Source organism: Juglans regia, chromosome 11 (genome assembly GCF_001411555.2).
Source record: "Juglans regia cultivar Chandler chromosome 11, Walnut 2.0, whole genome shotgun sequence".
Taxonomy (NCBI): Eukaryota; Viridiplantae; Streptophyta; class Magnoliopsida; order Fagales; family Juglandaceae; genus Juglans; species Juglans regia.
In genome coordinates this window covers 356,184-367,598 of record NC_049911.1, presented here as the reverse complement: position 1 = coordinate 367,598, position 11,415 = coordinate 356,184, and the positions used below count along the sequence as shown (strand labels likewise).

At 36.1% G+C, this 11,415-nt stretch overlaps 1 protein-coding gene across 4 annotated transcripts; it reads left to right on the top strand.

Annotated features, from left to right (window-relative positions):
• Nucleotides 1-276: 276 nt before the first annotated feature.
• LOC108984272 (glutamate receptor 3.6-like) lies at nt 277-7,250 on the top strand. Of its 4 annotated transcripts, none has more exons than XM_018956169.2 (8): nt 2,301-2,381; nt 2,518-2,920; nt 3,375-3,647; nt 3,745-5,081; nt 5,179-5,456; nt 5,647-5,678; nt 5,790-6,196; nt 6,628-7,250. In XM_018956169.2, exons 2-8 carry the CDS (start codon nt 2,917-2,919, stop codon nt 7,114-7,116), a joined length of 2,820 nt encoding a protein of 939 aa, XP_018811714.2. In that variant the 5' UTR covers nt 2,301-2,381; nt 2,518-2,916; the 3' UTR covers nt 7,117-7,250. The 4 variants fall into 4 exon arrangements, with proteins under 4 accessions (XP_018811716.2, XP_018811714.2, XP_018811715.2 ...); XM_018956170.2 differs by lacking the exon at nt 2,301-2,381 and having other exon boundaries at nt 2,395-2,797; nt 2,884-2,920; XM_018956171.2 differs by lacking the exons at nt 2,301-2,381; nt 2,518-2,920 and adding an exon at nt 277-392.
• The last annotated feature ends 4,165 nt before the right edge of the window (nt 7,251-11,415 follow it).

The window sequence follows — 11,415 nt, the reverse complement described above, 5'->3', positions numbered from 1 at the left end:
TAAAGAGCTGAGACTATATCAGCAGGTCATTATGAATCCCATTAGTACTGTGATTTACAAAAATATTGCGATGGAGAAACAGTATCCACCAATGGTGCTGCCTATTCTCAATAATCCAAATGATCATCGATCAATGACAACTGTCGTCCAATTATTATTTTCAAAAAAAAAACAATAACCATATATTCAAATATACCAAGTATATATATATATAATGCATATATATATATCATGTGATGATCATCCATCAGATCTAAAACACATGACATTGCTGGCTAACTCGATCCATGCAAGCTTGCTAGCTAGCTTATGCATGCAGCATTGAACAGCAGCACTGCACATAGCAAGTGAAGGCTCAGTACTACTAGCTGCATATATCTTTCCAAGCTAAGGTTGGTAATTAATTTAAGTTTTCATTCCACTAATTTTGATCTTTTCTTTTCTTTCAACTTTTAATTTTTCCACAAGAGTAAGCTAGCCCCATGCAAGGTGAGAGTTTTAATAATTTGTTTCATAAAATCATGTGCATGGTCTGTCTCCATTAACAGATCATGGAACAACTATATATCCTTCGAGAGAGGCCAGTTATTATAATATTGTATTTTTCCAGTGCGTAGTAATTTATCTTTCGCTTGAAAATTATTATAAATCAGTACGTACCAACGTATATAAAATAATCTAATTCACATGGTAGCCTTTTTATTAGGAGAATGATAGTCTTACTACGGATTTACATCCATTGTACACCATTTTGCCCAGAAATCTGCCAAGTACCCACTAGAACTTCTGCAACTCCCGCCCACCGATATTCTCGTTTGTTTTTAAGATGGAATGAGAGAGTTAAAATAAAAGTTAAATATTAAATAAAATATTTTTTTAATATTATTTTTATTTTAAGATTTAAAAATTTTAAATTGTTTATATTATTTTGTATAAAAATTTAAAAAAATTATGATGATTAAATGAAACGAGATGAATTGAAAATTTTTATGAAAACAAACCAGCCCTCAGTCTTCAAACGGCACAATATTTAATATTCTTTCCTAACCAAGATTATCACGGTACCACTCCTCTTCACCGTTGCACAAAGATTATCTCCTAAAAATCATCTCTAACGAATACTTTCCGAGTATAGCCTCTCATATTTCCTTTCTTGCACAACTCATTTATTGCTTGTAATAGTATATCCAAGACTGTAATATAGTGAGATTTCTTATAATAAAAATAAGAATATTGGTCCTTAATTTACTTTCTTCTTGTATCGTACTAACAGAGTTTTTGTAATCTGAATCCTAACTCTATATTTTATCTTATTGCTTGTAATAGTATATCCAAGATTGTAATATAGTGAGATTTCTTATAAGAAACCCTAATCTGGCAAAAATACGTATTTCGCTCCAGCGGTGTGTCGAGCGAACAATCAATGATCATTGGCTCGAGCGGGATGTCGAGCGTGGTTCAAACGAATACTAGAGCTTGTGTCCTGGTCGAGTCCACTGTCGCGCGAGACTCGAGCGAACTCACGGGTTGAATTTCGCTCGAGCCCACTGTTGAGCACATCTAAAGTGAACTCACGGATTGAGCTTTGCTTGAGCAGTGCTAGGTCGAGTGACAGTAGAGCGAACTCTTTGATTCTTGATTTTCAGCTCCAAAACCAATCTCCCACTTGGAGACTGGATCTCCACACACCAGCCATTGTTTCCAGCCAAATCCTATCATCTCTGTAGCTCATACTTCTGTCTTCAAGCCAGAAAATGAACTGCAATCTTCCATGTACATCGCCCTTAGTCAGCACATCTACTAGACGATTCACAACTCCCATCATACTAGGTGAATCTAGTCTCGAATCGATCTTGGCAACCTCAGTAAACTTCCTAAGGCTATATCAAGAACCCCTTTGGCCTCCTCATATGTTTCGCGTGATCAAACCTGTTTTTTTGCACTCTTATATTTTCCTGCACATTATTGGACCTTGATGTTAAATACAAAGAATTAGATTTCTTATTCTGGCAAAAATACTTATTTCGCTCGAGCGGCGTTTCGAGCGTGCCTCGAGCGAACAACTAATAATCATTAGCTAGAGCGGGGTGTCGAGCTTGACTCAAGTGAACACTAGGGTTTGTGTCTCGTTTGAGCTCACTGTCGCGTGAGATTAGAGCGAACTCATGAGTTGAGTTTTGCTCGAGCCCACTGTCGAGTGCACCTCGAGCGAACTCACGGGTTGAGCTTCGCTCGAGTGACAGTCAAGCGAACTCTCTGTTTCTCGATTTTCAACATCAAAACCAGTCTTCACCTCTCTCTCTCTCTCTCAAATGCCTTTTCTTCGGAAAATCGCTTTTGGGTTTGTCCAAAACCACATATCTTCAGACCAGCATATGAAGGTGAAACAAAAACAAGAGCTAAATCCATTGTTTTCATTTTTTTTATTTATTTATTTTTGTTCAAGAATTGAGTAATTCTCTCTCCCTCAACTAGTTTCACATTTCAAAAATCTTCTAACTCACTTCTCTTTATAAGATCGCATCCTCCGGTCACGGTGCCGCATCCCTTTCTCCCTGGACATTGTGCATCTCACCAATTAAATGCCCTCCTTTTCACAATCATGCATGGCCAATGCGCCTCCAATGTCGAGTCTCCAGGTAGCATCCATTTTCTTGTCAGATTTCAAGTCGAGAGAGAGAGTCACCTGATGTGGGGTGGTGCACTGTGGAGGCCTGACTTCGCACTGTGGGGGTCGGGAGTTGTAGAGCTGTGCGTGATCTATGGTAAAATTTTGGACAAGACGATGTAGAAATGGGTACTGATCGAGCTTCAGACTCAGAAATTTCAAAATTTCTTAATAAATAACATGCCACGTCAACTTCCCTTTTAATTAATGGCCAGGAACCTCATTCACACCGGCAGCCGTCCAGATCAATGGGTACGTAGTTCTTGTTTCCCCGTGTTTCATGAATATAATGTCAATCCAACGCGTCTGGTATAGACTTATAATGTGAGTCACCCTGCCCCTACCTGCACGATTGTATTTGCCTTTGGCTTTTGAAGTCTATATAGGTTTTTTTATATATATCCACACACATCTAAGTATAGAACAACATTCAATTTCATAGCTTGTAAACAACTCATGTGCAGGGGTAAGAACTATACTTGAAAGAGCAAGTAGTCATGTTTCCATTAGTTTTCTTCATGGCCTCCTCATATGTCCATAATATAATACATATATACATATATATATATATATATATATATATTTGTGTTTTCTGTGTCGGTACCTTTTAAACATAATTTTGGTAGGAAGCAGGGCCTGTATGTAGTAGTGTTTCTCCTCTAATTTTCATCATTTATGACTAGGGCGTTGTTTGGTGTTTTTGCAGTGCAATCCACCATGAATATATTGTGGATTCTGTTTATGTTGTTCTACAATTGGCTTTTATTCACCACCGGTACTAGTGTTTCTAAAAGACCCGATGTTGTCAACATTGGGGCTATTTTGTCCTTCAATTCTTCCATTGGCAAAGTGGCAAAAGTTGCGCTAGAAGCTGCAGTAGAAGATGTCAACTCCAATCCAGTTGTTCTAAGTGGAACAAAGCTGAAACTCGCGATGCAGGATTCAAAATCATCTGGCGGATTTCTCGGAATTGTTGAGGGTACATCCTCTGTAAAATCTCTTGCACGTTTGTTAATTCCACTAGTCAAATTATAGAATCATATATAGATTACAATATTTTTTTTTTCCTTTCACAGCTTTACGGTTTATGGAGAATGATACAGTGGCCATAATCGGTCCCCAGCACTCAGTAATGGCTCATGTAGTTTCACATATTGCGAATGAGCTCCAAGTCCCTCTATTATCCTTCGCAGCAACGGACCCCACTCTGAATTCACTTCAGTTCCCTTATTTTGTTCGAACAACGCAAAGTGATCTCTTCCAAATGGCTACAGTTGCAGATATTGTACGATACTACGAATGGCAAGATGTCATAGCAATCTATGTTGATGATGATCATGGCAGGAATGGGGTTGCTGCATTGGGGGACAAGCTAGCTGATAATCGCTGTAAAATCTCATACAAAGCACCTCTGAACCCCAAACTAAGCCGGGAAGACATCACCAAGACACTGGTTAAGGTGGCTTTGATGGAGTCTCGGATTATTGTCCTCCATATTTATGCTACTTGGGGTCTAGAGGTGCTTGATGCGGCATGGGATATGGGGATGATGGGAAGTGGATATGTGTGGATAGCTACTGATTGGCTCTCTACAGTACTTGACACAGAGTCTTCCCTCCCATCTGAAGCAATGGACAGGATGCAGGGGGTTCTTACGTTGCGTATGCACACTCCGGATTCAGAACTCAAAAGGAAATTTGTTTCTGGATGGAGCAACTTAACTGCTGCAAAGTCGGACAATGGTCTTTTTGGACTAAATAGTTATGGTCTTTATGCCTACGACACTGTTATGCTTCTTGCGCAGGCACTTGACGCATTCTTAAATCAGAGGGAGAACATTTCATTTTCAAATGATCCGAGTTTAAGCGAGTTTCGTGGAGGGAACTTGCATTTTGATAATATGAGCATCTTTGATGAAGGGAATCATTTGCTTAATAGCATTTTGCAGGTTAACATAACTGGAGTAACAGGCCAAATCAAGTTCACTTCAAATGGGAATCTCATGCATCCTGCTTATGAAGTCATCAATGTCGTTGGCAAAGGGATGAGGACAATCGGTTATTGGTCCAATTCTTCCCGTTTATCTGTTGTGCCTCCAGAAAAGCTCAACACAGGAACCCCTTCCGATCATCTTTATGGTGTGATATGGCCTGGACAGACAACCCAAAAGCCTCGTGGGTGGGTATTCTCAAGCAACGGAAGGCAACTGCGAGTTGGAGTACCAAACCTTGTCAGTTTCCGTCAATTTGTCTTCCGAGTCGGTAACTCAGACATCTTTCATGGGTATTGCATTGAAGTATTCCTTGCTGCAGTTGAATTATTACCTTATGCACTGCCTTATAAGTTTATTCCATTCGGAGATGGACATAGCAATCCAATAAAGACGGATCTTCTATACAATATCACAACGGGGGTAAGTTATACGATCAGTTTCGAAGTTTATTACACTTGGTAAAGTTTTACCTTTTTTATACTCCTAGTTCACTGGTTTTCATGTTGCATGTACGTAGGACTTTGATGCTGTAGTTGGCGACATTACAATTACCACCAATCGGACAAAGATGGTGGATTTTACACAGCCATACATCGAGTCCGGGCTAGTCGTAGTTGCCCCTGTTCGGAAGTTGCACTCTAGTGCTTGGGCTTTTCTGAGACCATTTACTCCGATGATGTGGACCGTCACAGGTATATTTTTCCTTGTTGTTGGAGCAGTTGTTTGGGTTCTGGAGCGCAGGACAAATGATGATTTCCAGGGTCGTCCTAGAAAACAATTTGTCACGACCGTATGGTGAGTCCCTAACAAATATTACATTTCTGTAACTAGTGCTTTTTTTAAATTAAACATCATTTTGGCTCCGTAGATCCTCAAGTACTGTTCTTAATTTTTAATTTCCTTTATTTTGGCCCAATGTATAGATCTTTAATCTTGATCTAATCCCCTAGCTAATTGCTAATTAATCTCGGGCATCACTTTGCAGGTTTAGCTTTTCAACCTTGTTTTTTACTCATAGTAAGTCAAATCTTCTAGCTTATCTTCACTAATTAATTGCAGATTTAGAGCATCTTATAGCACAAGAATTTACTCCAAAATTGCTCCTTATAAATTTCCTGCTTTATATAGGAGAAAAGGTTGACAGCACCCTCGGTCGGTTAGTGCTTATCATATGGCTATTTGCGGTTCTCATACTGAATTCGAGTTACACTGCAAGTCTGACCTCAATCCTTACGGTGGAACAGCTTTCTTCCCCCGTCAAAGGGATCGAAAGTTTAGCAACAAGCAATGATCCCATTGGTTACCAGAATGGTACGTTTATTGACAGTTATTTAACAGAAGAGTACCACATACAGAAGTCCAGACTTGTTCCTCTCAACTCGGCAGAAGAATATGAGAGAGCCTTGAAGGATGGTCCTCAGAAGGGTGGGGTCTCTGCAGTTGTTGACATGCGTGCATATATGGAGCTCTTCCTGTCCACCAGATGCGATTTTAGCATAGTAGGTCAAGAGTTCACCAAAATGGGGTGGGGTTTTGTGAGTATCTTTCCTTTCGATCTGATTAATTATTTTCTGACTTTGGTGGTATAAAAAACAAAAATTTCCCCTGTTGTGAAATGCTTGTGTGGTTCTTTCACTGACCATTTATGGAGCTACCCGTGCAGCACATTGAAAACATAGAGCAGGAATGCTTGCTTGATTTCAAACAGTATACGAATGCGAACCAAATGAAGCATAGAAAGGGCATTTGTGCATGATCACACCTTTGAAACAACGCTGAGGACAAAATCATTTCTGCATCTTATTCTTGCTCATCTATGATTCTTTTTAAGGCATTCGACATTAGTGCATTCTTATGCGATCAGAACTTAGCTATATATATATATAATTAGATTCGGACTGCTTTACTTGAGATTGATTAGAGATGGATAGCATACAACATTTGATATACATTTCTGATTGAATAGGCGTTTCCAAGGGAGTCGCCACTGGCCGTTGACCTGTCAACAGCCATCTTGAAACTGTCTGAGAATGGGGAATTACAAAATATTCATGACAAGTGGCTTACAAGAAAAGCTTGCAGCTCAGAAGGTGCAAAGCAAGACGTAGATCGCCTTCCGCTTAAAAGCTTCTGGGGACTCTTTCTACTCTGTGGGTCAGCTTGCCTGCTTGCTCTGCTTTTGTTTATCATCAAGATGGTCCGCCAGTACATGAGGCGTTCTGGACAGAGCTCGCAATCGCAATCTGCACCAATTCAATCATTTCTGGCTTTTGTTAAAGAAAAAGAAGAGGATGATAATAGAATGGAATTAGAGGATGGACAAAGCAGGTCCAAGAGAAGGCCAAGGAAGATGGTCTCCAATAGAAGAGTGCGTGAATTAGATGAATCTGTAAACGATTCTGATCATGCTTCTGTTTGTGGTGGCAATGTGAATGAGGTCCACTACGTAGTGTGATTACGATGGCTGGCCTGCCTCGTAGTTGCATCGAATTGCGAGTCTACGAAAAGGACGTGGACTTCATATATAAATTAATGGATGCTCATGTTAATTATGTTATTATATAGAGTGATCATCGAACGTACGTATAATATTAATGATAGCAACTATATATATATATATATGAATGTATATGTATAGGTGAAGCTTATCAATAATAAAGATTTATAAAATATTTTCATTTGTAGGAGATAATAATAATGTGACTGCAGCTAATTGGGCAATATTGCCCCGAATTATATATTTTTCTTGTTTATTGGTGCGAGTTCACACAATTAATCTCCGAAAAAGAAAGAAATGCAACCTGCAGCCTCTAGCTCACGTTGCACTAGATGATTTATGATTTACCATTTAGATCGAGAAATCATATCAATTCATCTCATCTTATTAATATAATATTTTTAAATTTTTATATAAAATATAATAAATAATTTAATTTTTTAAAATTTTAATTCAATTTTTTTAAATTTTAAAATAATAATAATATTTTATTTAATTTTTAATTTTTAATTTTTATTTAAAATTATCCCATTCCATCTCAATGACTAAATTGGCATTTTTATGTTTTTACATTTTAATTAGCTCAAGTACTAGTACTCTTATCTTCTACGCACGACTCACGTACGTCTAAGCCCAAAAGTAAAAGATCAAATTGATCTAGCTAGCCTACGGATTGCCTGCGTGCACATGATGATCATCAGTCTAATTTACGTTAGATCGATCTTAATTAACTGATCGGCGTACGGTGTAAAGTTTATGTAGGCTGCAAATTTATAATTTTGGTAATTTGTAAATAAAAGTGCGGATGATGAGATGGATTAATTAATTGCGGTGATCAATATTATGTAATATTTCTTGTCAATTTCCTTCAATTTTAACATTGATCTAGGATTATAAATGAACCAGTCTGTTTGATAGTTCGCTCGATACTCGCTCGGTTAAACTCGAATCGAACTTGACTCGTGAAAAAAAAAAAGCTCGCTCGTAAAAGCAGATATCCGCTCAAATTGTAAATGACACATACCCGACAAACTCGACATGACTCGACTAAGCCTCGTTAAAGCTCGCTCGTTTATGCTCGAGTCGACTCGATTAAAACTCAGTCATATATTGATAAATATATACATACACCTATATATACATACACATATATATATATATATGTAGTAAGTAATAATATAAGCAAACTAATTTTATAATTAAATATATAATAATAATATGTAATCTAATTATTTATGTCTATATAGTGAATATACTTCATAAGTATATTTTATAATTTGTATAATAATTAGTCGATAAAACTTAATAATTTAATATACTAATATGTAGTAAATATATACATACACCTATATATATACACATATATATATATATATGTAGTAACAAATAATATAAGCAAACTAATTTTATAATTAAATATATAATAATATGTAATCTAATTATTTATGTCTATATAGTGAATATGCTTCATAAGTATATTTTATAATTCGTATAATAATTAGTCGATAAAACTTAATAATTTAATATACTAGTACGTGGGAACCATATATGAAATAAATATATGCTATCATATTAAGTGTATGTACTAATAATATATGTAGGCATATAATATATTGTTATTTTGGATAAATATCAATTAGTTAGATATTAATTATTTATAAATTTTATAATTAAATAGAGATTCTACTTGTTAGTTGTATAAATTTAATATTAAATTTTTTATTTTTATTTTTTAAATTATTAAATCTTATTCAAAAAATAAAAAAATCCACAATTAGAGCTCGAGCAGCTCGGCTCGACTCAAACTCGTTTGTGGGATGAGCTCGAGCTGAGTGTTTAGCTTATTGAGTCGAGCTCAAACAAAGAATAAAAGAAAATTTCGAGCTCGAGTATTTTGAGTTGAGCTGAGCTCGACAATCTAAAAATAGGCTTGGTTCGGCTCGATTACAGCCTTACATCGATCACACGTACGTATGTACATACATTAATTTTCACCTAGCTAATTGACTGGTTGATTAATCCTTTAATTTTTAGGAACCGATGATAGTGATGATGATACACTTCGGTATTTCTGTTCTTCCAATATTATAGATCACAACAACTCATCATGAAAGCATATCAGGAACTGCATGCTGGCCACGTTTTGCTATATCTGCTGATCATGATTCATTGCTATTGAATTAATCATGAATGGTTATATACATATATATATTTATATATATAATGATCAGCTTGTTGCATGCATCTAGGGCTGTAATTGAGCCAAGCCAAGCCAAGCCAAGCTTTGGCTTGTCAAGTTCAACTCGACTCAAAATACTCGAGCCCGAGCTTGAGATTTTTTTTTTTATTCTATGTTTGAGCTCGACTCGATAAGCTTAACTCTTAATTCAAGCTCGAGCTCGAGCTCATCCCGCAAACGAGTTCGAGTCGAGCCGAACTCGAGCTCGAGTTCGAATTGTTTATTTTTTTATTAAGATTTAATAATTAATAAAATAAATAAATAAAATCTAATATTGAAATTATACAATTAACAAGTAGAACCTTTATTGAATTATAAAATTTTAAAAAAATTTTAAATAATTAATATCCAACTAGTTGATATTTATCCAAAATAATAATATATTATATGCGTGTATATATTATTAATATATACACTTAATATGATAGCGTTTATCTATTTCATATATAGTTCCCACATACTAGTATATAAAATTATTAAATTTTATCGACATAAGTAATTAGATTACATATTATATAGACATAAGTAATTAGATTACATATTATATATTTAGTTATAAAAGTGGTATGCTTATATTATTAGCTAATACATATAGATATATGTATATATACATAGGTGAATATATATATTTATCAATATATGAATGAGTTTTAATTGAGTCGAGCTAACGAGTCGACTCGAGCATAAACGAGCGGGCCTTAACGAGTTTTAGCCGAGTCGAGTCGAATTTTGTCGGGTATGTGTCATTTACAAATCGAGCGAGTATTTGCTTTCAAGAACGAGTTTTTTTTTTTTTACGAGTCGAGTTCGATTCGAGTTTAATCGAGCGGGTTATCGAACAGACTGGTTTATTTACAGCCCTACATGCATCATTTTTTACTTTAAATTCAGAATTCGTACTCTAAATTATATATATTAGGGTTCTACAAAAAATTGATAAACAAACCTAGATCGGCTCAAACCGGCTGTCGAAGCTCAAAAGTGGCCGAAACCGGTGGAAACTCGGTCGACGTGCGGCAGCAAATAGAGAAAACTAATATTGGCATGTTTGGCGTCAGTTCAAACCTGGTTCAACCAGCTAAATCGACCAACTAAAGAAACTATTTTTTTATATATATTATGTACTCAAAACGATGCCATTCTACTTAAGTTTAAGTGGAATGGCATCATTTTAAGTCTGTAGTTGTCTTTTAAACACAACTGAAATTAAACCAAACGACGTCGTTTCAAAATAACGTTGTCTTCTTTCTTGTGTCGTCTTCCCAATTCTCTCTCTCTCTCTCTCTCTCTCTCTCTCTCTCTTAGAAGAATCTCGATCTAAGAACCGACCGTAAATTGTCAGAGAAATGAAGCATCGGTTTTGGCTAGTGTTTCTCCTCTCTGTGACCGGTTTCGGTCGGTTTTCTCTCCCAAATATTAAGCATCGGTTGGCGTCGGTTTTGTCCAAAAACCGAACCCAAGGGGTTGGTTTTCACCACTAATATACATGATCATAAATAAATATAATATTTAAGATAATATTTAACAATTGAAATTTAAATGATAAGAAATAATAATGGTACGATAAAAAGGCCAAATAAATCATTGAATCCAAAGCGAAAATTGGATATTTTTGGTCCGGTCCTTAACGGGTTAGGTGAGTGTCCTTTTCTCTTGAAGGGTGAGGTTGTGGAGTAGGGTTTGCAAAATTAAAACAGAATTGTTCAACAAACAGATTAGTAGCAGGTATGGCTAATGAATTGACTAGCTTATGAGAAAGTTTCAAACTAACAAATACATAGAAAGAAGAGAGAGCTATTATAGATGAAACCAAACATGCTGATGTGAGAGCACAAAGATGCCTTATGTTTGTTTATCTGGAAGAATGAGTTAGTGTTTAGGAATATTCTCATTGATCTTAAGATTGTGGAACATAGGGTGAGTCAAATGAAGATATATAATAGCTTCCAACTCGAGAGAACACAACCAAGTTTTAACTACAAATACAATGAGCGTTATCTGGAAATGTCCACCACAAG

Excerpts from the sequence above, each read along its gene's own strand:
- LOC108984272 (XM_018956167.2), top strand. Across the intron at positions 5,457-5,646 it reads CAATTTGTCACGACCGTATG|GTTTAGCTTTTCAACCTTGT; the intron begins GTGAGTCCCTAA and ends ATCACTTTGCAG. Across the intron at positions 6,197-6,627 it reads CCAAAATGGGGTGGGGTTTT|GCGTTTCCAAGGGAGTCGCC; the intron begins GTGAGTATCTTT and ends CTGATTGAATAG.